The sequence below is a fragment of the Anas acuta genome, chromosome 4 (genome assembly GCF_963932015.1).
Source record: "Anas acuta chromosome 4, bAnaAcu1.1, whole genome shotgun sequence".
Lineage (NCBI taxonomy): Eukaryota > Metazoa > Chordata > Aves > Anseriformes > Anatidae > Anas > Anas acuta.
In genome coordinates this window covers 48,467,618-48,495,065 of record NC_088982.1, presented here as the reverse complement: position 1 = coordinate 48,495,065, position 27,448 = coordinate 48,467,618, and the positions used below count along the sequence as shown (strand labels likewise).

The window sequence follows — 27,448 nt, the reverse complement described above, 5'->3', positions numbered from 1 at the left end:
CTGAATGATGAACTCAACTTTTTTGGACAGGGATATGCTCAAAAAGTTACCCTAGTGTAACTAGGTGGGTTTTATTATTTGTTACACAATATTTTTTTTCGTACAAGAGTAGCAGGTTGCATGAGAAGCCATGGCAGTACATTGACTTTTCAGTCTAAATGCTGTTATAAACCCACCACCACCAACAAAGGAAAAAAAAACAAAAAACAAACAACAACACACAATTAGGTGCTAACATTGTTTTCTTGCAGGCCTTCTGTCAGCTTTTGCCTGCATGTAAGTCACATGAATGTTGTAATGGCTTAGTTGTTGAGCATTCTTCCACTGTGTATTCCCTTTCCAACCTGAAGGAGAAATAGCAGAAGAGAAACTCTGTGCATTCATAATCACAAAAGTACAACTTTTTCTTATTTATAAGTTGCTATAAGTTTTTTGCATCTTCTAATTTTGTTTTCCAGAATGACAAATCTCCAGGGCGTTCCACAAGTCGATCGAGTAATATTTCAAAGGTATGTAAAATCTATTTCCTTTATGAGGAATTTAACGAAAACTAAATTTATCAAATACAATATAGTGCTTCATTTAATTACATATGCATTTCTGATGTTTTCTTTACAAACATCCCATTTTGAGTTTTTGCTGCCTATCATTATGGCTACCAAATAAAATTCATTTTAAAGTATAGGTATACAATTAGTCATGACTTTAATATGTGTAGTAATAACAATAAGTAAGTAACGTGGATTTCTTACACTTGCTTTCCGCAACTGCTAACATTAATTAACATTAATATAATGCTACATTAATGCTTTAGCTTAAGGTAGAATTGCTGCATAATTTTTTGCCCCCTGCCCCACCCAAATAATAGTTGCTGTAATGTGTGAACACTGAATTCTTTTTACAGGAATTTATGATTCACTGAAGCCAGGGTTGTATATCTAGATGGTTTTTAGTTTCTAGGAAACAGAGAAGGGAAGCTGTAGGGAGAGGCAGAATGAGACTGCGGTCCTTTGGACTGCAGTCCTTTGTTTTTAACACTCTTTCTGTAAATTTTTGGTTCAGATGTGGCTGAAATTTCTGCCAAAAAGCCAGAATTTACAGGAAGTTAAAGCTAAAAATTCAGTATTATGGAATCCCAGTCCAAAACATCAGACATGCTTTATGTTTGTATATAAAGATGTTTTTGTTTTGTTTTGTTTTGTTTTGTTTTTATTTATTTTTTTGCATCCAGAGTACGAACAGCATCCATTGTGCTATTGTCTCTGGGGGTATATCCTTCCCCACTGTACTCTTGTCTCTGGGGTACACATTGTAAAAATGTTTTTTTTCTGAGAGCTCTTTAAACAAAAACAAACAAACAAACAAACAAAACAAAAAGTGATTTCTCAGTTAAAGAAACCATCTATATGCTGTATATACACTATATTTTTATATTAAGAAGAACAACAAAAAAAAAAAGGCAGGGAAAAACACAGACATTATATCTAGTGTGTTCTAGGATGTAGCAGAATCTCTTCTTGACTTGTTGGCTATTTTTAAAAAACACCTAATTATATACTTACAAGCTTGATCTCAGTCAATTATACATATATTATTTTCAGTAACATTTTAAAGGCATGTCTATATTTACAATCATTGTAAAATTATGTGGATTTGATATTGCTTTTTCTACTTTTTTATGTAATATGCATTACAACATGGCAAATCATAAATATATTCAGTGGTATGAGACATTCAGTGACATTTAGTTTAAAATAGTTTCTCCAGAAATCAATATAGATGCTTATTAGAAAGGGTGCTTGCACCTTTTTAAGTATTATATTTATAAGCAGGATTTTCAGAAACACTTTTTTCTGTTTATGTGAAACTACCTGCTAGTGAAACTTTGCTAATGCTAAAAGATGTTTGCCTGGAATTCTAGTTTGCAGTCTATTGTTTGATTCAAAATGCCTTTTTTCATACAATAGGAGAATATGTATGTAAAAGAAAACAGAAAAACAAATACCAGACTTTTCAGGTTACTATCACATGGCACAAAGTAATAGTAACATATACTGCACCCCAAAACAAAACTGGAGGCTTCTGGATGACATAAACTAAATATCAAAGGCAAGAGCTGCGTTCTGTGCAGTGTCAGATCCTATACACAATAAACATCTCAATTTACATAAAAATTAGCCTTCATTCAGAAATATAATTTAATCAAAATACATCGTTTTGATTTTGAGGCTTTTACTATTTGCATTTGCCTGTTTGTGTAAACTAAAAAGGGTTAAATTGAGAGTTGCATTTCAATAGTTTTGTGTTTTTGTGTATGCCAAGGTTGGTTGCGTATGGAAATCTTGGTCTGGAGTAGATTAGCCATTGCCTGGTATCACTGGATTTCGCACTACCCTATTTGTGAAATGGCACACAGCAAAGATTCTGCAAACACAGATTCATATTTCATAACAATTTTAAGCTGTTTATTCATTCAACTTGTGTTTTAGCCTTAAAGAGGACACTTGAGGTTTGCAGAACACGCTCAGGCAATTTTACATACTAGGTACATTAACTCTGAATTGCATGGTAATACAGATTAAACTGAATTGTTGAACACTTGATATGTCTTATCTGGACATAATGAAAAGGAATAGCTCTGATTTGCCATTTACCAGCTACGAGTTATTATGTACCTATTTAATCCATAGATTTTAAAATCCACCATTCCCTAGAGGGGGGGAAGAAATCCATACTTGAGTCTTACAGTTCACTTCTGCTGTCCACTGGGAGTGCCAAAATGTAGGATGTTGGGAAGACTGTTTTAATCTTGCATGTACATTTCTGATAAGAATTTCAGTAATAATCTGGCCAAATGTGAAGACAAAACCTAATGTGTTTAGGTGTGATTTGAACACAGTTGTTTGGAAAGTCCACTGTGATACATGTTACTAAGTAAGTAAAATAATAGCTGGATAATATGTTTCTGTACATGTACTAACATAAAATTAGGCCATTCGTTTACAGATTATTTTCTTATAACTATGAAATTGCATAGCTCCACCAGTGAGAGATTTTTTTAACATGAGAAATGGAGAGTTTTATCAATACGGTGGGAGAAGAGCAAAATCCTACACTTTGATTTTGTTTACCTGGCTTAGTACCGAACCACGCACCATGTTTAAGAGCAAGAGCAGGTGAACACTGAGCGTGGCAGGGCTGCAGCTCACACTGTCCCTTGTCCCCATACATCACGGTGCTTCACCCCTCCTGCACTCGGCACTCCTGCGCCTTGCCAGCAGCATTTTGCTCGGCAGGCAGGAGGGAGAGAGAGCATTTCTCCGAACTAATTCACTCAGCCATCTCTGTGTGTGTTCCAGCTCATTACTGTGACCTTAAGTATCCCACCTGTGTGGTAACCACCGAGTTAATTGCAGGGTTTTAAAGTAGTCTCACATCATTTTGTACTCTCCATCTCCCTTACTCTGCCTCTGTCCTCGTGCTGCTGACTGACAGGCAGCTTATAGTTCTCTTCAGTGGGTATCCATCTGGGACGTTCACTCATTACCTTCAGCCTATGAGTCATTAAAACTACCCTGGGGTTCCAAGAGCAACTACTTCGGTTGGTTTTCCAAGCAGAGGTGATTAGGAAAATGTATTGGTGTCCAATTTGTGCCACACTTATGGTAATAATGTAGATTTTTTCCCACAGAATCAATGAATGGATAAACAGGTGTTGTTGCCTTCTGCCCTGCTAGCACTGGGAGCGATGGGTCCTCTCTGGGACTAACCTGCAGTGCCTATTACTTCAGAGTGACAAAGTGGAGTGATTTCTGAGTATGACTTTCAAAGCCTGTATTAATAAAAACATAGAAATACTGGAAATGTGAGTCAAGAACCAGCCTCACTATTGTGTTCCTTTTGTCTTCGTAACCCTTAGCCTTTCTCTCCCACCCATCTCCCAGACGTAGTCTTAAGCACTGTTCTGGATTTCAGAATTAGAATTATTTTCTCCAGGTGTATTTAAACTCTAAGTAAATGGAAAAAAAATGACTTTGTTCATTAGATATTTGCCATCAGTTAGTTCTTGGCACTGTAGCTTTTCTCGGTAAATCGTTTATGTCTTCCTAAATATGTGAATAATTTAAGAGGAAATTTAATCTGAGAAGAATCTGGTGGATTCATTTCTTTCTGTTGTGGTTAACCAGTGGAAAAAGTCTTGTGTTTGAATTACAGCCCATAGAGGTTATGCTTGTATGTGTTTGTGAGGCTTCCTGGTTGTGTTAAAATGCTTTCTGGAAGAAATGTTGCTAGCACATTGTAATTATCTTTCTGCATGTTAAGTATGAATCAAGAGCTCCTTAGAGGAGGATGCTTTCTCTGCAGTAAGATTTCAAATTCTCTGATGGGAACTTTGGGCTTATTTTTCAGTGAACCTCAGACTTGGAGCAAATTGCCTGATTTTTGTTTTGGCTCAATTGCTTCTTAAAAGCCTGGAGCAGGTGTTAGAATACTTTTTATTTACAAGTCTCTGAAGCATCTTTCTAATAAAACGCGGTTGATTTACATCAGGAAGAAGTGAGGTGATCATTTCAGAATATTCATTGTGATGATATTCGTTGGTCTATTTTAGAAGATGAAAACCAGCAGAGAAGGTAAAGGATGTAAAAACTGGTTCCACTCTGTGTTTATCTTTTTTATCTCCACCCTAGGTGATTTCTGTACTGATTGCCTATGTCACGTCTGGCTCCTCTCAGTAAATGCAAATGAAAACCAAAAGACACCAGTATGTCAAAGCAGTGCTCGCTAAAGTTTTAGATGAAATTGTTGCCAATTTATTGATTGTTTTGAAGTAGTCAGTTTGTGAGAGAGGATTGCAGCATCTCTGGAATAGCTGTTGTGTGATTGAATCCTAAAGAGTAATTGTGTGACCCCTAGCATTTTGCTACAGGGGACTGTACTGCTAAAAGTGGATCCATCTGTGCTATTCTTCCTATTCGGTCCCAATCTCACACCTGTCATAAATGACAGTTCTCTTCAGATTGCCATGGTGGTTTTTTTCAGTCTTTTCAATGTGTAGCTCCTAGTTTTCTGTAATGAACTTTGTTTTAAAATAACATTAAGAAGTCAATATAAAAATAAACGTAATGATGTATCTCATCAGAACTGAGAGAAATCTTAGAGTTTCAAAAAATAAACCCTGAAAAAACAAGTCCCTGCTCTTGTAAAGTGTAAAATGTCAGCCTTCAAAAGCACTGTTACAATGAATAATACCATGTATACAAAACTGGCATTAAAATTTGAGTGTTAATGGTATCTTAGTCATCCAAATGATTCTTCTTGCTCATAAACAGAATCATTAATATCAAAGGTGAAGACTAGCTTAGCTCTTAACTCTCATTATGATTCTGTTACTGTAAAAAACACCATCACAAAGTAAACAAGTTAGTGAAAAGTATTTTGTTCATCAAAACATAGAGCAGAGAAAAACAAAAACTAGAACTAGATGCAATGGCATAAAAATTATTGCTGCTTTTTTTTTTTTTTTTCCTCTTAGATGATGTAAATGTGTGGTTTCTTTGTCTACAGAATGCTTTGTGGCTTGCACATAGAATTTAATCTTCATTTACAGTAAGCTTAACAACCTGCAGAATTACTTAAATCTTCCAGAAATTTGAACTTGTAAATAAAATTGCATTAAATGTATTGCAGTTTCAGGGGACGACCAATAGAAGAAGTATTTTCAATTTATTCTTGGATACACTTGACATATTTTAAACTAGTGTTCTAATGAAAGGGAATACATACAAAAATATGGTGTAATATTTCATACAGATTGTGTTTTTTTTAAATTGTAATTCTTGCCAACAGTTTATACTGAGTATTCCTAAATGTGCCACACCAGCACGTCCTGACAAAATTGGATATTTGAAATATATTAATTTTATGTGTTTATACAAGTGTACTTTGTGCATAATGCTTATATGTAATTTCCACTTCTGTGGATAAGGAGGCAGCAGTATTTCATCACTGATTTCAGCTCTGTCCTATGATATATAATACCATATAGGTGATTTGTTTCCAGTAAGCACGGTATTCAAGTGATGACATACGCTGTTCAGTTTTCAACAAAAATTATTATCCATAACAGACCTACTCCATACATACTGCTGGAAATTTTTATACAGCCATTTTTCACATATATGGCACTTTGAAGAACATTTCAGGTCTTTGTCCTAAAAAGAATACAGTCAAGCAAACTTTATTTCCACACTGGTACAAAATTATTATTTTGCTGCAGTCTGAAGTTCTCTGCACTTCCAAAAACACAGTGTCACCTGTTTTTCATAATGATGTGTTGTAGGGGTTTCACTATCTTTTGGCTTAGTCATATCAATATTCTTTGTGCAGCTCTCTCACTCTGGGACATTTAGATTTCTCCCTTAGGGACAGAATAATTAAATATTAAATAGACACCAGAGTCGGTTGTTCAAATATAATGATGATGTCCTCACAGATGGGAATTTATTCAGTCCTCCTTAATAGTCCATCAGACCAAGCAAACAGTGGGGCAAGCGTGTGCACTCACTTGTGGGAGAACTGAGGGAATGTCATATGAGTGAAAGCTGGTGAGTATATATACTGAGGCTTTAAGTCCTGCAGATAAGTGGGAATATATACCCCTCTTCAGAAGAGAAACTCTAAACCATGAATACTGGTACTGACTAGTTTGTAAGTAAAATACTGCAAAATACAGTAGCAAAGGTGATGCATGGTTTGTGTTTCACCTTTCCTCAGGCTACATTTGCATTTAGCTCCTTCCGGACAGTCAGGAACTGCTGGCTTCAGGGCTCTGCAGCTTCTGGAAAAAGACCAGCTCCCCCTGGGTTTCAGTTGCCTAAGTCAGTGAATCAATGAATCCGTTATGTTTTTCTAGGAGCTAAATAACATTTTTATTAACAAAGTGATAATGCCTAAAAAGATGCATCCTGAAGCATTTGAAGAGAGTCATGAATCAAAAATGTTGCAGGACTGCAATACAAAGACTTCTGCAAACTATAATCCAGCTGGCAATTCAAAGCTTAGCTACCAATGCTAAGTGTGTAGAGGAAGAGTGGAATTTTGCATAGAACTTCTACCTATAAATGAAAGGTTAACATAGCTCAGTAAGACAAAAGAAATTAGAAGCTTATTGAATCTACAACTCAAATTTGCCATTGTCTTTGTTAGTTTAATTTTTAAATAGCACAATAGATTTGCCACTCGTGATTTTGATTTTTCTTTAGTGGAAAGTAAACGTTCTTTAGTTATTTAGATTTAAAACCATTCTTTAGTGTGATCATACTGAGTTTCAAAGGAGCAGAACAGTTTCATTCAGCAGAATCATAAGTATATTTCTTCTCCTTTCTGTGTTACTTCTCCCTTTACTCCGTCTCTTCAGAGGCAGGTAGAAAGAAAGAAAAACAGGAGAGAAAGAAAAGGCTTGGGGAAGAATTGTGCAGGAAATTATTTCAAAAAAAAAAACAAACCAAAAAAAAAAACAAAAACACACACAAAAAAAAAAGAACCTTGCTGTGAACGAAAACAGAAGTGAGCTTCTGATTCATTTAATGGTTGCTGGAAAGCCATCAGTCAGACAATAATAATGTCTAGATCTGAAAGCAGGAACTCCATCATGATTGACTAAAGGGGGAAGAAAAAAAAAGAGGAGCATGAGTTTCAGTTTCAAGTTGGAATGCCATCTCAAGACAGATGTTCTAAGATACGCCTGTCTATAGGTGAGGACTTGAGCTTGGGTCATTTCAGCCGTGTTTTTGATCTTTCTAGACCTGAGATATTATCCAAATAAAAGTTAATAAAGACTGATGGTTCCCTTAAAATGTTGCGTTGTTTACAAAGCAGGATTATCAGATGAAAATATGCAGACTGGATCTCCTGCTGAGTTTATTGCTGTGCAAACTGCTATAATCTTCTAAGGTATCTGTTCCTTAGTGTGCCATTATTTGATTAGGGTAGAGTTTCAGCTTTTTAACTGTATTGGCTGGTGGGATCTGGAGGATTCTGTGATGCATTGCTGCTGTAAAGCATACTTAGTGTGAGCATAAAAGCATTAGTCATATTCCCAGCCTGCCCTACCTTCCTGCAATTTTCAGACTTTCTGCTTAAGCAGTGTTGTAGGATGAGGGGCTTTTTGAAATGCCTTTGGCCATCTTTATTCAGAACAGTGGCATTAGATTAGAGGATTCATTTGCCTTTCTGGGTTATCTCCAAGGACATTTTATGTCAGCTGTCCATTACATCTGGTGTTTTATTTTAAAGCTTATGTCTACTCAGGTATGAATGCTTTGCATTTGTGGAACATGTTGTTACCGAGCTCTCCTGTGAGGTGAAAATAGAGCCTTTTCCCCTTAAGAACACAAGCTGTGTTCCTGTGCTAGTTCCATCATGCAGTGTAAGCAGTAGTTGGTCAATGAGGAGTCTCGTCTTCTGTTGTTAACTGGGAAATTCTGTCAGATCTCGAACATCCATTCTGTGGACTGGAAATTCCTATTGCTTTCATCATTTGCATGTCATTCTGCCCCCCATTTCTGTCTTTGAACTCTTTTAACATGGAGATGTGTGATATTAGAGCCCCCTGGTGTGAGAGAAATGATTATCTTGCTTGTCCTGAAAATGCCATATTTACCAGTATTCTGTGTGGAAAACATATGACCAACTCCAATTGAACATATCAAAAATAATTGAGTAAGCACCCTGTCATTTGTGTTAATTGAATTGCGTAGCCTTGATGAGAGAGTTCATCTAAAGACAACAAGAAGGTGGCCAAGACAGCAGAAGGTGGTGACTGGGGAACCTCTACTAACACTGCTTTTGAAGTGCCAAACCTAATCAGCTGGAGTTGGCATTATCCCTCCAGCACCATCCTGGTGTTGATGTCATAAAGAAATAAGCTGCCTTGCTTATAAATGGATTGTCAGACAACTTTATTTTGAGTTACCACATTTAATTAAGCTGCTGATATAGTTTGCTATGATAAAATTAGTAAGGTGCTAGTTCAGTTTTCCCATTCTGATGAGCTGTACAATATCTGTACCGTCAGAAATAGACATCTGCTCAAGGGATACTATTTTTAAAGGAATTCATTATTCTTCCTGCCAAGTGGGACTGGAGTCCACAGCACCAACCTGATTCCTCTATTCAACAAGTGCATTATCTCAAAATATTCAGTGTGCTAAATAGCCACGTAGCAGTGCAATAGCAATTATAACAATAAGCCCTGTGTGCTTGAGACTGTTTCCAACATCTGTTGTATATACATTCCCATTTGAGCTTGTTATCCAGGTGGATACGATATGAGTAGGATTTATTCAAATGATCGTGGTTTTGATTTGTCAGATATGCCTGTAGAATAAATGGTGCCACCCAGAGGATTTTGTGTTTTGCTACTAAAACTGTCAGTAAAGGATGACTGAAAATAACAGCTTATGTTATGAGCAGGGCTGATGGACTTGTTCAGTGATGTGTTTTGTATAGCAAGCAGTCCAAGGTAGCACCAACCGAACGACTGTGTGCAGTACTGTGCTTGTGTTACCTGGCCCTTCTGCTGCTCACGTGAAGCAAAATGCTCAGCTGATACAAGGATACCTATTCTAGGATCTGACCTAGTACTTGCATGTGGCTGCATGCTGTGCCCTCTGATTATACCAACTAAATGCTGCTTTAGGTATCTTTGTGCTGCTGGGCTGAACAGCATGTGTGTGTTCATTAAAAATAAGTTTGGGATTTTTAGTTTGCAGGGAAGAAGGCTAAGGGAAAGAAATGAGGCAAGTCTGGTGGCAGTGTTGGGACCAGAGAGCAGACAAGTACAGGTTATGCTGACAGAATTTAGGGTGGAAGTACAAAGGCGTTTTGTGGTAAAGGTCTGGGATGGTCTTCAGCTGAGTTGGAATTTACAAGTTTTTAAAACCAGCTTAACTCCCCATGAGTGATTCTGTTGGCATGATATGCGGTGGCAGGGACACACTAGACATTAAGAGGGCCTTCCACTCCTATTTAATTTACAGAGATAAGGCTGGAGTTGTATGGAAAATAAGGTCCTCCGGTGCCTGTGAGGCAGAAAGGGTCTATTTTTACTGCAAGTAAGCATCAGAAAATTAGTACCAGAAACATTTTTTTTTTTTTTCAGTTTTAGAAATCACTCCATCAGTTCATGTTAGTATTAAAGGCTATTTTAAAGCAGATAAAACCAACATATTTATTTAAAAGGTGTAGAAACCTACTGAATGGAACTTGCTGTGAGAACAGAACCTGAATTAGCTGGTCCATAACTTGGCATGCTGGATTTTTCTTGCTTTGTTTCTGAGGATTGAATCAGTGCAAAAGCTTTTTGAGTGCTCAGATGTCAGGTTTGCTCCAATAGGGATTAGACAAACAAGCAAAAAGCATTCATTTTTCAGGAATTTGATGAAAATGTGTTTAGAAGAAAAACCTTGCTCTGAGTACTGTGCAACTGAACGTAACGTCATTATGCTGGTGCTGGGGAACTAGAAAGTAAATGTGCCTGAGCAGGTCTGAAACAGTCCAGACCTCTTTGCAGCTGAGAGTGAAATGTAAGATTTAAGCAATCAAACTAGTAATGTAATTTTTATCTTAAAATAATTAGATTTCCACCTGTCTCCAGCCCCAAATAATAAGTGTAAAAGCTTTTCAAATAATTTGTTTTAATTCTTGTCTTGATTCCAACCCTCTTAAGACTTGCCTAGCTGGCTTCCTGCTTTAATAGCTGCTGGAAGTTTCTTGAACTTGTGCAGAACTACTGCACCGTTACAGTGCAGTTTTGCCATTCTCCTTGCCCCTTCAAAGCATAAGGCTTGTGGCTAGGTGGTGTAAATCTTGCCTTTATGACATGGGAATAACCTATCCACCGTTGAAGAGCAAGCCTGACCCCCTTACATTGCACTGAACTTGAAAGCAGCACTGGTACAGTTCCGCAGCTCCAAGAGGGGGGGGGGGGGGGGGCGGGATGGGAAACTAGTCACAAGGGATGAATTCAGTAGTACACCCTTAACTCTGGGGCTGGGTTCTTCACCTGGTGTATGTCTGGAGGGATATTTTCTCACACAGTAGCAGCATGTAGCCCAAAAACATGGCTCTGCTGCTCATATCTGCATTTTTCTTTATTAAGTAACTGTGCAAATGACTTAAGATATGCCTAAGCACTTAAAACTAATCACAGAGACTGAGGTAGAACAAGATTGTATACCCAGCCATCCATATGCCATCTATTTCTAACGTGTGTAAGAACATTTAATATTCCTTCACAGAACACGTAAGTCAAATGTTGCTTTTGTAGAAAAAGATTTGAAATATAAACATGTTATTTCATTGATACTTGTCCTTTTTTTCCAGCATTAGACTGCAGACACTCTAATGTTCCTCCGCTGCCTGGTGGACCAAGGCATTGAAACACCAAGGATTGTGTCTAAACGCTTTATCAATTTAATTTCTCATGTTAGCTTCATTTTCATACCTCTAAGTTTCATTTTGTGGAACTAGTAGTAAAGAACTAGTAACACTTTTGGTGTTGATATATCAGCACATCAAGAGGTAAAAAGGGGTGCTTAAATTCCTAAAGCTAGATTATTTTGATTCAAAAACACTGTTAAGTCTCTCCTGCTAGTCTGTTAAGAGCAAAAGTGCACGTGGTGGAGACTGATGGTTCCAAAGCAATATAAAGGATATTGGATAAAAGCGAAGTGTCAGAAGATACTTGTTGTATTTACTTATTGTTGCTTGTACGCCTAATTTTCAAATTGACACCACAAAAATGTTTGTGAAAGGTGAGCTAGGAATAGTTGCAATTATGGACCCTGCATATACCTGAATTTGATTTACTGGTACAAAATCTTGGAATAACAGCCTTTACATCTTTGCGTTATTTGTTCTTTGTATCTTTGTGATATTGCTTAATAGTCATTCTTCCCCTGTATATGGCCCATGATGTGATACTTGTAGGCTTATACTATTTTGTCTCCATTTGGCAGTGGCATTCACGAGACAGTTCCATACTGAAAGATAATATCCTTAACAGCTAAAGGAACATCATGGCCTTAAGAATGCTATATATTAAATCCTTTTCCCACAATACCGTACCACGTGAGTGAAGAATCACAAAGCCTGGGATTTAAATTTGGATTCTATACAGTTATGCTGCCAGAAGAATGTGAGGCAGATTGAAATGGTTTGCTATTAACGCCATCAAAATATGTTTTCAGTGGAAGTATTGAGCAACTGAGTTTGCAATTTGTAGCAACAACCTTATGAGCAAAATGCTATATACTAAACATGTTTTATCTCTCTCCTGCTGTTTGAGAATGTGATCAGCTCTGTAGAGTTGCAGCCTGCACTTTGGTCGTCTCAGTCTCATCAGTTTCATATTTTTCAGTTCTTCTAGAAGACCTGATTGCCTTGAAAACCTTTTAAAACATACTTTAATTTTCTCAGTGTTCTGTTAGTCCACTCATTGTAGGTTTACTTCATGCTTATCATCGCTCAGCATAATGTAAATGCCCTTCATTCCATTTTGAAAGGGATCATCATGGTTGTTCGATTGCATGAAAATAAAAACATCTTTTCCATCTGACATTTACGGTAGATGAAAACCAAACTGAAGTCTCAAATGTTGAAAGCTGCTTCCTCAAACAGTCGCAAAAAGTAGTCATGAGCAAACGAGAGCTGAAACACTTCAGTCATATTTTAGTTCCACAAATAGGTTTTGCTTTTGGTCAGGCTTCCTGTATTTTGTGATCTTGCATGTGTTCAAGAATACGCTATGAACAACAGCAGCAGTTACTTTAATTTTGTAATCATGTGGCAAAGCAGTAAAATATCTGCAATGTATTTCATGGACAAAGATTCCAAATTGTCTAACTTATTTCAACAGGCAAGCAGCCCTACAACAGGAACAGCTCCCAGGAGTCAGTCACGATTGTCTGTCTGCCCTTCCACTCAGGACATTTGTAGGTATGTGCTGAGAAAAGTATACTTTAATCTGCCTGATACGTGTTAGTTGATGTCTGTATTAAATAGTATGTAGCTCTTGCTTGTGCTTAGCACTGTTCATAATTTCATAGACTTTAGTTTTTGTTTGATCTCCTTTGTTTATGGTTTTGCTTTTCAGTCTCATGTTTTTCCAATTACAATTCATGTTCTCATTTTCATCCTTTTTTTGTGATTTCTCTCTCTCTGTTTCTTTCCACATACCCTTATCATTTCCATCCCTTTCCTTTGCTTACCGCTTCATCTAGATCTACTACCTTGCATGATTTGTCAGAAGATGAGCATGAACATGCAACCCCTGTCATGGTGCTGACCCCTTCTAATAGGGAGTCTGGTAAGAAACAAGTAAAACGAAGGTTTAGGCGGAAAAGAGAGACTGGAGACAATGGTGAGCATACAGAAAAGGGGAAAGACCGTAAATTACGTCCCGAGGCTGCAAAATCCAGCTGGAATGCATCCGATTCATCATCATCCTCAGATGAGAGTCAGTGGGCTCAGGCTAGGAGGAGAGCAAGAGAAAAAGCCAGAATGTCCAGGAGAGGGAGAAGGAATAAGGGATCATGCAGTAACCAGGATGGGTCCTCAAATAATAATGCTGTTGAACTTGTCACCCTGGGGACAATGGGGAAAAAGAAGCAAGAGGTTTCTGACCCGGAAAATCCTACTTTAAATCATCGCAGAAGAAGGGTTCCAAGGCTAAAGGAATCACAGTCTTCAGCATCATCTCAGGAAGCAAGGATCTCCTCAAGAAAATGTGGAAAAAGCAAGGGGAAAAGCTACTGCAGAGATCAGCACCCTGCGTCTTCTTACCTTAGATGCAATAAAGACATGAAGGACTCCTTTGCAGAGGCAGGCTCTGGCAGTGATGCTCTGGCAGTCCCAGATAATGGAGCACCTGTTGGGGCAGGGCCCACTGTGACTGATGGTGTTCAGAAGCCTCCAGTGTTGTATGATGACTGGTCTGATGATTTAGAAGTATGCAGGTTAGTCCTCACTAAGAAAGATTTAATGTTCTTACAAGGAATTTCTCACCACCATGAGCTAAGTGCCCTTCTCTTGACCGCTTTCTGTCACTGTTTCTCAGTCATAAATTTCTAGACAGGCTGTAAGAAATAACACAGAAACCTCTGCTATAGAGAAGTTAGCATGTATCAGTTTGAAGGTACATTCCTCTTACTTAAAAACTGTAGTTCTGCAAGGAAACCAAATGTTTTTCTCTGCTAAATTTTACCTTATAAAGGTGGACACAGCATGTGCTCCAGCGGATTATGGCTGTGTTTTAAATCTGCAGCCAGAGCTAGAGAATGAGGCAGAGTGCCAGGTAGCTCAATACAATGGGATACAGAGTTTTTCATTCTGAGGTGATCAGTTCGAATCTAGCTTTGCTCCCTCTTTGTCACTTTTCATTGACTTACATGAGAAAGTTTATGGTCTTGATTCAGTGTCCTCTATAGAGCTGCCATTACCACAGCAATCTGATGGATGGTGCCTGCAAAGCAGGCTGTCCCGTTAGGCATAAGCTGTATGGTACTGTGCACTGCTGAACACCACTACGCTGTGAACATGTAGAGGCTGTTTGGTAGCTATCACAAAGATTGGAACAATACAAAGGAAGCTTGGGCAGAATAAATGTTAAAATAAGCTTTGAGAAAGAAAAAGTAACTCCAACAGTTCTCTCTAGTTTGGAGAAGAATTGGCGTCTGACAGTTTGATATCATTGTGGTGAAGCATGCTATCAAAAGGTGTGCATTTTTCCCTGGAAATGAGGGCAAGCTGGCTGCTTCTGAAGTAATACCTGGATTTAGAGTAGCAAACTAAGGGGAAGTGAGTTGCTTAATTTGGTGGTAAATGAAAATGTGCTGTCCCGTAAGTTTAACAGAACTGAAACAAGTACTTTAAAAAAAAAAAACACTTGTGTGCCAGCGTTGACTCTCATTTACAAAGTGTAAATGAGGATCAGACTTAGTTTCTTGATATGGTAACCAAAAACTTCTCACTTTTCTTTGCTGGGAAGAAATTTGCATGGAAATGTAAACAGTCAGAATGAGGAAGTTGGGTATACTGTGTCATGTAGTTTCACAGTATACTTCAACCTAGTAACACACTGCAAAGATCCTAGTATTAAAAAGATAAAGGATAACATGCAGACATTATGCTTTTTCATAGCAGGAGAGAGAAGCCATTACTTATACAGCTAGTACCATGCACTCTTTGTTACACTTACCAAGCAAGAATGGGTGTTTCAACTGTCTGACCATTGTCTGACGTGATAATTTAAGAGTCTTCTGAGTAAAGTCCAACTGTGTCTGTACATCAGCTTGCACAATGGGACCACGCCACAGGCTTGGGACCTCTTTACCTTAACACTACTGCTGTTTCTTTGTATTTCTGTAACTGTGTTATATGTTTTTGAAGCACTTGAAGTATGTCTGCATGGTACGATGGAGGGAGGTGCACAGATAACTACTTCAACAGCTATAGAGTTGTCTTAAGTTTCTGAACGACTAAGCCAGCATGCATTGAATATCCAGTGTAGTAGGGACAGTACCTGTATGATAGGGACACTTAGTCATTATTAACTGAATATAAATACTCAAAAACAGAAATAAATTATTTCAGTATGAGTATTTCTGAAGGCTTGACTACACCATATTAAAAAATCTACAAGTTAAATTAAAGTCAAAGCTTTGCAACTGTCTCGTGTAGATTAATCCTCACTGCTGCCTGAGTCCATAAACTTAGACATTGCTTTCAGACAAGATGTGGGCTCCAGTCTTTTGTCTGTGTCTTCTTAACCCATTCAATTTTATTATAATAACCCAGGCACTTTTTACAAGACTTGAAGCTTGTTCAAGGATGGAATTTTTGGATGTGCATTTCCTTGGCTCTTGTTTAGTAGAGGAAGGTTGACAGCTTTTGATAGGGGTTGTTCCAGTGCTTGCTATCCATGGAGATGCTCTTTGAATGCCTAGAGTTAAACTTGTTCTGTTGTGCAAAATTTGTCAAGAATTGTGATCTTTTCTCCATTGTCAGGGTAATGCTTTATTGTTTGCTGCCATTACTTAAGTGTATTGTAATGATGATAATGCATTGAGGAAGAATGTTACAAAATCAGTAGCATGCTAATTTCTCATATGCGGTAAGTTATCTTACAGTTTCCAGACAGATGAAGAAAAAGGAAAACATATTGTTACTACTGTAGTTTCTGGTTTTCAGGACAGGCCTATGCACTTTGTTAACTCACAATCTGTGATATTTTTCTCTTCATATTCACAAGCTTCCTTCTTGTGAAAAAAAAAAAAATAATTTGCATTTCAACGGTGATTTGCATGTATACAGTAACCACTTTCTGAGAGGAAATGTCCCCATCTGAGAGGAATGTCCACACACTTACCAGATTGGGTGAGTGTGTGGAAATAGAGGAATCTTAAACCTCTCCTGGTGCCAGCTATTTTGTCTCTAAGTGTTTGGGTAGGTAATTTTTATTTATTTTCTTTACTTCCTTGGGAACTACTGGCAGTGGAACACGTAAGGCTGTAAGCAGTTTCTCCTACAAGCACATAGCTGTATGAGTGGGAATGTGACAGGACACATCCTGTTCTAACATAAGCACATTAGTGACGAAGATAAAAATGTAGTACTGTGGCACAAATCAGCTAGTCTAATGCAGACCTCTTGGTCACTTCAAGTGAGACATTTCCCCTTCTAGTGTCACTGTTTCTCGGTTTCCAAAATGATGAAACAATGACATGACATTAATGATGATTTTTCCAACCCTTTCCCTGAACTAATTCATTTCTTCTTGAGTTCATTAGAAGGCAAGTTTTCTGCTTTTGTGATTATGGACAACTACATAAGTTGTGGCAGTGTGAGTTGTTATAGCACCTACTTTTGAATTATTTATGTGTGTATTTTTGAGTTTCACAAAGCAGGCTTTCAAAATCATACAGTTCCCCTTTTCCTAATCTGCCCTGTTTCTGAGATTTTCCTCATGTATATTTTACTCTGCAATTTGCCATGTGGCTTGAGGAGCAACCTTAGAAGTATCATCAAAGGTAATCTCCATGAAGATAAAAGCTGTGTTTGGGACACAATAAAGTGAATGGATTGGGAGGATTTTGTCCTATAGTTTTTCACATAAAGCCACACACACAAACAAGATGGAATTCCTCACTATGAAAATATACATATCAGAAGTATGATGCTGATTTTTTAACTCCATGATGACTCTCTATGTTGTCAGGTAAAGGAATGACATCATTAGATGATGATAATTAGAAATTACTTTTAAATAGAGCAGCACATACATGAAGACTGTTAAGAATGGCTAGAAGTAGTAAGGGAATTAATGAGGTTGGTTAAAGAAATCTGCAGAATCTAAGTATCACTTTTAAAAATCATCTTTAAAAAGCTAGAGAATCATTTGAAAGGCAGTTATAAACTTAGAAGATGATTAATATTGGTATTTCTATGTGTTAACACAATAATAGATAGGAAGAAATGGTGTACGTTGCCCCTGACAAGAGACAGTAAGATTAAGTAGTTTATCTCTGTGAAATCGAGTGTTTTAACATTTTTTCCCATAATAGTACTTTGCAGAACCTGCAAATGTGTAGGTCTTGCATGAAAAACCTTAGGTCCTCCATTATTCATGTAGTAGAGTGCTCGAGAATCAACAGGCAGAAAGCCTCTTGGGAGGGAACAAGTCTTCAGAGATTGGACTTGAGGAAAGAAGAGAAAAATAAACAGAGGATAGATGTAGGCACAAATACTACCATTGAAAGTGAATATTCATTTGAAGTATTTATGCTGAAACAGTGGAACTGGATCAAATAAATAATTGTAACTGTAACGCAGAATACACAGACTTGAGATACCATCCAGATTCCTCAAAAATCACCAAGTGAAGGATGCTGAATTGCTAGCCTGTAGTGTTTGACTGAAGAGGATGTTTAACCTGCTCCTCTCTGGGATGTTAGCATCTTCCTCAGGGTCCCAAGATGATACATTCCCTCATTAGGAGACAGATCTCTGAACCTTGTCCTGCGTGTTGGTGGCTCAAAAGAATTATTGTTACTGCTTACTTTCCCGCTTAAAGCCTTCTTTTTACAAGGTGACTTTTTAATAGGAATCTCCTCGTCTAGATGATGGTCTAGTGGTTCATCAGCCTTTGAAGCAGTATGAAATCCTGGTTAATTCTTTTCTTTGCCTGATGGTTCAAAGCCCCATCTGTCACCTCTTTAGCCATCTGGTTATGCAATCTCTTTTGTAAGCTCTCCATGATTTGGAACAATGCAAGAATAGCTGAAAGCAAGCAAGCATGTCTTTGTTGTGGTTAGGGTCACATACACAGGAAGAAGTGACTCCTGGTTTCTGTTTCTTTCTCTCAAAACGTGTGGTGTTTTTTGTTTGTTTGTTTGTTTGAACTACGGTCTAGTTAATGCAAATAGTTTTAATAGCACTGCTTCCTGCCAGTAAGTTTGGAGGACAGGAGGTTTGAAGGGTCCCACTATTAAATACCAAAAGATAGTATACATTCTGAATGGAGTTTAGTTATTTAAAGATTTGACTTTCACTGGGCAGGCAGAAAGAAATCTAAATCCTTTTTTAAATCACAGTCCTTAGTTTCTTAGGCTCATGTTCAGTGTAGTAAATCTTGTCTGACACGTATGCTGAGATGCAGTGACAGTGCATCTGAGGCAGAAATTACCTGTAACTCTTTAGTTAGTTAGATATCCTGTTTATCACCTATAATGGAATATTAATAGAGGACAAGAAATGTTGACAAAATAAATGATATAGCGTGCTTTTGTTAATGTAGTTCGCTCTTGGGTCTCTTAAAATTTGGATCACGTTTAGAGAAATCAAGAGAAAGCTTTGCCTAAACTGTTATGAAATTATACTGGTGTGGTGCAATGTTTTGAAAATGTGTTTTTCTCTAGTCAGAAAAAGGCAACAGACTGTATGGTATAATGGAAGGGCAGGTTTGACAGGGAAGAGGTATACAAATTGATTACATTCGGTATGCAGAATTAATGTGCTTCATTCACACTACATTTAAATGGAGAGGAAGACCAATTTGGCATTTAGATAACTTTATGATTTAACAGTGGAATAAAATGGAAATGAGATCAGAAAAATAAAAAAAAAAGCTTGCAAAATAAAAGCAAGAGAAACATGGCATGCTAGTCAATGTAGTCAATTGCTAGGTGAACATATTTATTGATTTGTTGTTGTTGTTTAGTGATAAATTATGCAGGAACAGAGATATTTTTTCAGTTTATTTTTTACGAATGAGTTACTTATTTTCTGTGAGTTCATAAAGTGTTTGCTTTACAGTTTTAGGTTCTAGCTATGGTGTTCTGTAAATACCATGTTAGCTGGCAGAAAGAGAAAATACCCTTTTGGGGACAGATGAACAGTTTGGTGTGTTTTTTTTTTTTTAGACTACTAGACAGTAACAAGCAATTTGGGGAAATCTTCTGCAAACCTGTGGAATTATTTCCTTTTGGTCTAATTAAGATAGCCTAGGAGCACATGGTAATTCATGCTGGCAGCTATTAATCTGCACAACCAAAACCAAAGCCAGGGATGCGCTTCATCCAACATTTTTCAGCTATGCTGTTTCTCCCTGAAATAAGCTCCCTTCAGTAACAGTTAGATCTAGCTATGATATGTACCATCAAACTGGGTAACAATCTATCTTTGCATAATCATTATGAGTCCAGATATGCTTTCCCGTGATGGGCAGGATTTTGACTGTGTTTTCAGTCCTTTCTCATCTAAAATAATATTATTTTTGGAATAGACATTATCCTCCTTAAGCATGTTTATATGGAGAAGCTATTTTCACATTTTACTAGGGAGATCTATTTGAAATTTGAAGGCATTTGTATTCTACATGTATACTTCCTGAAAGAAAGAAGAAAATGAGAGTCTGGGTATTGGGCACTGGCATTAATTTATTATTATGCTCTTGGTCACAGTGTGTAGAAAGTGGCAGTAAACATGTGCCAATCACAAAGCTCCTGCTAATTTTGTCACTGAAGGGATCTCCGTAAGTTCAGATAAGGAGCCTGCTTTTAAAGCAAATTTGTTCAAGAATCAGGAAAAGGCTGAGGTTGACAGGGACCTCTGGAGGTCATCTGGTTCAATCCCCCCGCTGAGCAGGGTCAGCCTAGAGCAGGTTGCACAGGATGGGATCCAGGCAGCTTCCAAATATCTCCAGAGAAGGAGACCCCACAAACTCTCTGGCAGCCTGTTCTAGTGCTCTGTCACTCTCACAGTAAGGAAGTTTCTTCTCATACTCATCCAGAACGTCCTGTGTTTCATTTTGTGCCTATTGCCTCTTGTCCTGTCACTAGGCACCACTGAAAAGAGTCTGTCCCCATCCTTTTGCACCCTCCCTTCAGATATTTGTACACATTGATCAGATAATCTCTTAGACTTCTCTTCTCCAAGCTAAATAGGCCCAGCTCTCTCAGCCTCTCCTCCTATGACAGATACTCCTACCCCCCTAAACACGTTTGTAGCCTTCCGCTGGACTTGCTCCAGGAGGTCCTTGCCCCTCTTGTACAGAACTGGACACGGTACTTCTGATGAGGCCTCACCAGGGCAGGGTAGAGGGGCAGGATCACCTCCCTCAGCCTGCTGGCAGCCCTCCTCTGAATGCCACCGAGAATCCTGTTGGCCTTCTTGGCCACAAGGGCACAATGCTGGCCCATGGTCACCCTGCTGTCCACCAGGACTCTCAGGCCGTTCTCCACAGAGGTGCTTTCCAGCAGGCCAACACCCATCCAGTGGTAGCGCTTGGGGTTATTACTCCCTAGGTGCAGGACTCTGCACTTGCACTTGTTGAACTTGATGAGGTTCCTCACTGCCCAACTCTCCAGCCTGTCCAGGTCCCTCTGAATGGCACCACAGCCCTCTGGGGTATCAGCCATTCTCCCAGCTTAGTGTCATGAGCAAACTTGCTGAGGGTGCACACTGTTCTGTCATCCAGGTTATTGATAAGTACTCAGAACAAGACTGGACCCAGTACTGACACCACTAGCTACAGGCCTCCGCACTGCTGAACACAACCCTCAGAGCTCTGCCATCCAGCCAATTATCAATCCACCTGACTGTCCATTCATCCGTCCCACACTTCTGAGCTTCACTATGAGAATTTTATTGGAGATAGTGTTGAAAGCCTTGCTGAAGTCAAGGTAGACAACATCCACTGCTCTCCCATCATCTAGCCAGCCAGTCATCCCATCACAGAAGGCTATCAGGTTGGTTAAGCATGATTTCCCATTGGTGAATCCATGCTGACTACTCTGGATCATCTTTTCCTCCATGTGCTTGTGATTGTGAGGCTACCTCCAGCTGTCTTTAGAAGGCTTCATCTACTTCCTCTTCCTGATGAGGTGGACTGTAGCAAACACCCACAAGGATATGGCCTGCTCTTTAATCCTTACCCATAAGCTAAATGAGGGTAAAATACACTATGGTATATTTTTGAGAAAGTCTATGAAAGCTGTCTCCACTACCTTGCTGTAGCTAAACCCTTTGCCTATAGGCAGTGGCCAAAAGTCCTTAAAAATTGTATTGGCTGTTTGAATGGCTTCATACGGGTTGGTCTCTAATACACTGAAGGAGTTCTGGTGATGCAGGATTGCTGCAAACTTTTTCCAACCAGTGCTGTGCATAACAATGAGATTCTTATATAGCTTGAAGCACAAGGATGGCCATGCTGATTCATTCTTGTCCTTAATCAGCCTGCTTTGACAATTGTCATCTACGGAAATCAGCTGTATAGGTAATGTCATAGAGGAGTGCTTCCAACTGATTTTCACAACGCAAACAAGACTCCTGCATTTTCTACTTTGCTACAGCAGCACAGAAATTGGCCTATTTTCTTAATTACCAAAGAGTAAAGTGGATTAGTGAAAGACAGGTTAGGATAACTGCTGTTTTTCCAATGACGGTAGAGATGAGCAGCTATTCTCTTTAATGAGAGCAAAATTGTTACTTTGCATGTGAAGAAAAAGCTTCAAACCTGTTGGAATCTATTTGTATCTCTTGAAATAAGCAGCTCAGGTGGTGAGTAACCACTTTAGAGTACCTAGTGTTTCTATATTGTAATTTTGGTTGCTGTGATTTTGCCAGACTATACAACTGTGAGGGAAATCTTAAATTTTCCATGTGAAATTTTTGCTTAACACAAATTGTAGTTGTCTTTTTAAAATGAGGTTATATAAAAAGTATTTGCATGGAAAAAACAAACAAACAAACAAACAATTCCATGAGAAATGAAGGACGGTTATCCACTATATCTAGCCTTTTTTCTGAAAAAGAACTTAAGTCTGATTAGCATGTGAATGTCTACCAACTCTGCCCATCTCACTTTGTACTTCCCTTCTTGCCGTGTAATTTTTGCAATGAACATGGCCAGGGTTAACAAGGGAAAATATTTCATTTTCATGGAATTAAAGAGAGTGAGACAATACAAAATTCTGAAGATGTCCAACTTTTGAGTTCTTTATTTAGCATTGGTGTGGTGCAACCCCATCAGGCAGCTCAGCACCCCTCAGCCGCTCGCCCACCCTGCCCAGGTGGCATGGGGAGAGAAAGGGAGAGGTAGAAGTGCAAGAGCTCAGGGGCTGGGGCAAGGACAGCTCAGTGGAGAAGGCAGAAGCTGTGCAAAGCAAAGCCCGACCGGGCTCCATTGGCTGCTTCCCCCCAGCAGGCAGGTGCCAGCCGCTGCAGGCCAGCAGGGCTCCTCATGCAGAGCGGCTTCTCAGGGAGACAAATGGTGTTGCTCCCAACGTCCCCCTTCCTCCTCCTCAGCCCCAGCTGTTACCGCTGAGCGTGATACCAGGCGGTGTGGGACATCCCTTTAGGCAGCCTGGGCCAGCTGTCCTGGCTTGGTCCCCTCCAGCTCCTGGGGCACTCCTGGCCCCTCTCTGGCAGTGCAGTGTGAGGAGCTGGGAAGGCCTCACCTCTGGGCAAGCACTGCTTTGCCACAGCTGAACATCCATGTGCTGTCACCACTGTTTTCTTCAGAAGTCCAGAACACAGCATTGCGTGAGCCTCTACAAAGAAAATCAACTCTGTCCCAGCCAAAACCATGACAAGCAGTATGTTATGATTTCAAGAAGTTTCTCACTATATATATATATATATATATATATCACATATATATATGATGTCAATATGCCCTTCAGCAAAGGAGAAGGTATAACTTAAACTACTAGAAACTTCACTTACTCCTTTTACGTAGTCATTATGGTACAAAGTTTAGTATGTCACATACAATTTCTCAGTCAATCATTATCAGTAATGCTTTCAGCATCATTTGGATATACCTTAAATACAATTAATATTTTGAACAAAATACTCCCTTGGGGGGAGGAGCTGGAAAAGGTTGGATGGGGGAAAGGTGTTTTTAGTTTGCTTTTAGTTTGACACTGTTCTAGTCTGCTAGTGATAGGCAATAGATTACATTAATCTCCCTATTGTTTTGCCTGTGACAGTTCCTTTGGGGAAGGAGATTGAGGGAGTGGTTGTGGTGAATTTAAGTACCCATAAGGGTGAAACATATTTATTTACATCTCCCTATACAAATTTTATCAATTGAACAGAAACATAAAATAGTTCAGGAATTAGGTTTTCTGTAGGCAACATACAATAAATCCACAACAGTTTATATGAATTATGCAAAATTCTTCACAAAGAATGATTTTGTTTTCAATTTAACATTTTTGATTTTTGCTGAAAATGTGTTTTTCTTTTTTCTAGTTTATTGCATTATATGAACCTCCTAAGCAAGAAAACCCTTTAAATATTTTTTAATAATCTGTATGCACAATGTTGGTATATATTTCTCCTTTTGGTACATTTGTGTGCAGCAGTTGTAGAAGCAATTCTATGCTAAAGAAATGTTTACAGGGAAATTAAAGTACTGTCATATAGAACAAAAACTTAAGGGTAAGAAAGACTGCATTGTTAGAGTACATGTATAGTTTAACTAAAAATTCATAGTGAGCTTTCTTAAAAGAAAAGTACTTTTATCTCATTGAGTAGGGGTGTGTCTGTAGGTGTGTATAAAATAAAATACTTATGTCTGGCTCAGAAGATCATCTAACAGCTCTCTAAGTATACTCTGTTGTCTGGTGTGCACATGATTTTTGGATGCCATGGTACTCATATTTTCCCCTCGACAAGCAAGGCAGGCATCCTTAAAACACTAAGCTGCCAAACCTACAAAAAATATGCAGGCTCAGTGCATGACTACAAAGGGATTCTAACTAAAGGGATTCAGTCAGATAGCTGACTTCCTTCCCTCTCCTCCGTTTCCAGATAGTCAAAGGTATTGCTCTATAATGAAGGCCATTTTTCTAGGGAAGGACTAGAAAGTTGAGAAAAGCTGAGTGTGCAAGTTCTGCAGGTCTTTCTGAGCAGGTGAAACTGCAGCTATTAACCATGATCAGTGCAGTGCTACAACTTGTAAATAAAACATTATAGATTTAGCTTTTTATTATTATTTATTTATTTATTGATTTGTAGTGGAGAGGTTTTTTTCATTCAATGCACTTCTGAAGTATGTAAGCAAATGTTACTTTCAGGATGAGGTCAGGCCTGTGAAGTGTCTGCGTCATGGGTGAAAATTGTGAACAGCTGTGATCATGCAGAAATAGGCAACTAGAATGGAAGTTCTCTGCCTCCCACCTGGTTTAGATATGCTTCAGATAAGCCTGTGTTTTGTGTCCCTACCTCAGCTCTGTTTGCACAGCATATTTTTCACAACCATTTATTTACAGTTTATTTTCTGTGATTTGTGATGATTTTGATATACATAGTAAGTAAATACAACAAGGGCAAAAACACTTGAAATTCTGTTTCAGTAGTGGTCTAAGTCTATCTGGTCCAAGTCTTAAAAAAAATAAAATAAAATTAAACAGCTAACCAACAATCTGCTTCAATAGCCGTTGGGCACCCAGGTATCTTTAAAAACTGTATTTCTGAGTTTAGGTAGCACAAATTCCTTCTAAGCTAATTTCTTCTGGATAAACAAATAATGAAGAGCTGAATTGCACCAAAGAGCATTCAAGCTAATGAAAACCGTGCCTTTGGTTATTTTCTCTGGACTTTAATTCCATTAGAAGTTTTTCTCCTCATTACATATTTCATGGTTAGAAAACTAGAAGAGGTCATTAGATTATTTAGTTGGAGCTTCTGTATAATGTACGTACTTAATGTCAAGGTGTTATTTATGCATTTAGCTTGTAACTTCTGTACCACGAAAGCACAAATAGAAAGTATAATTCATGTACTGTTTTTTTATAAAACTATTTCTACTGAAGAATACTTCTATTCATTTCAGATACGCAATGTCACTTTATTTGAAGATCCCAGTGGAGTTTTAGGCTTGTATTTTAGCTCTTAAAATAATTTAAAACAATTCTGGTAAAAGTAGAAAAAAGACTCTTGGGCACCTAGTTTAGTTGTCTAATTTCTAAATAGTGTAAATGCTAAGCCTGTAAAATAAATTATGTATAGCTTGAATTTAACTGAACAGAGAATACTAGCTTTCCTTTGGGAAATAGATTTAATTTAAAAAGAAAATGTTTTTTTGTGTTAACTCTCAGCTGGGAATGCATTTGTTAGAGAAATAACTATTCAGTGTTTTGAACATTTCATTTTACTTAAGCTGTAGGTTCAAGAAGAAAACAGCATGCAGCAAGTTTCTACATAAGAACTAAGCCACTGATGTGTCTAGCTTGGCTGGGTTAGTAAAGAGAAGTCTGCAAATGGACTCCTTGTAAAATGTCTGTCTCAAATACAGAGTGTGTCCAAGATAGAAATTGTGGGTATTTTCTTCTCCCCCTGCTCCCACAGGGGTAGAAGATGCTGAAGAGCATATGAGCACCACTGCAGACCCTGAAAACCTGGCTTTTGTGTACCAGATTTCCAGAGATTCATTTTTTTTTATTTTTTTATTTTTTTTTTTTCCCTCACTACATATCTGGTGAAGCAGCTTTGTTCTGCTTTCCTGTGATTGTAGATTCATTTTCTCACGGCTCTAGGCTGTGCTGTGAAGGAACAGCAGCTGTTTTTGATCCACAGATGTTTCATTTAAACACTGAGATGGCCTTCTCCTTCTGCTTGTAGATGTGGCAGCCTGTGTGTGCTGTAACCAGTCTTTCACTGGGCTGCCCTAAGTGCCAGCTGCCCCTGTGGGGTGCAGAACATCGTCCTCCTTCCCTTGCCGGGCTGTTAGGAAGACTGGCTCACCACAGGGCCCTTTTTCTACCCCAGGAGCGATGTGGCTGCAGTTTTCTGTGTAAAGGGAAGAGCTGTGCCTCAGACCAGACATGCTCAGACACTTCTCCATGCACGTATCTGGGGCTGCCTTTCCTAAGTGTGCAGTTCCTAAGCTGAACGTTTTGTTTGCATGACACACAGATCTGTGCTGTTTTTATTACTTCTCTATTTTGAAGTAACATTTTACAAGCGTCAGCTTTTTCTGACCTTCCCTTACATGCCAGTCTGTCTCTGGACATTCATGAGGGCTTGGGTGTTTTGTTATGTTTTCTGTGAGGTGTTGATGGAAGGGAGTTACTCTTTGTAGAGGTGAACCCTCCTTAACTAAAGTTGTTCGGTTACTTCTGCTTACTGCTGAGCTTTCTCTGTCCTCACAGAGATACTTGCAGATAAAGCTGGCCTAGGTTTCAATGAGCAAATGTTTCCCTGATGTGATCAGGAGTCTGGAATTGATGAAGATCACTAAGACATTTGGACATAAGTCACAGAAGAAAGCCATCAGATTGTGGTGTCAGGACACTGATTATTTTATGCAAAACTGCAATGTGAAAAGCTTTGTATCCCACTACAAGGTAATGACAGTTCCGGAACCAGCATCTGTCTTAGGGTCTGCTTACAGCTGTAGTTTTTGTTTTCACAGATAAGGCAGATATCTACCTCAAAGGGACAATGAAGTATGAGAAAGGGCCATGTCTTTTTGATACCTGCCTCCGCGAAAGTGTGTGTGTGTGTGTACGTGTGCTGTATGCATTGCTCCAGAGTACTCAAAACTGTTCTCTAATCCTTTTAGCTGCGTAACTACCAAGAGGTATCTTAGAAACTTTTTGTACTTTCCATGCTGGATATTTTCAGTTTGTCATTAGATTCTGTTGACTTTGATTATTTTCTTGTCATTACTTCCAGACCAAGAACTACTTAGCCCTAACTATAAGACCACAGATATTTGTCTTAGAGGTTTTGCCATGCATAAAACAGTATTATTCGTATTGATTCACCTTCAGCCCACATAGCAAGTTCAAAGGGAAATAGCTAAATGAAGAGAAATTACTGAGGGGCAGAAGGGAACAAGGAGTATGTTCCTGGGCCTTAATCTGAAAGGCTG

The 27,448-nt window shown here is 38.6% G+C and overlaps 1 protein-coding gene across 16 annotated transcripts in view; it reads left to right on the top strand.

Annotated features, from left to right (window-relative positions):
• Positions 1-27,448, top strand: part of MARCHF1 (membrane associated ring-CH-type finger 1) — a 296,342-nt gene that overhangs the window by 245,446 nt on the left and 23,448 nt on the right. For 14 of the 16 annotated variants that reach the window (XM_068681133.1, XM_068681124.1, XM_068681126.1 and 11 more), the window contains 3 exons: positions 459-509; positions 12,923-13,002; positions 13,287-14,021. In XM_068681133.1, the coding sequence (XP_068537234.1) occupies positions 459-509; positions 12,923-13,002; positions 13,287-14,021 (866 nt within the window). The remainder of the gene's footprint in view (positions 1-458; positions 510-12,922; positions 13,003-13,286; positions 14,022-27,448) is intronic. The other 2 variants (XM_068681137.1, XM_068681139.1) reach the window with 2 other exon arrangements.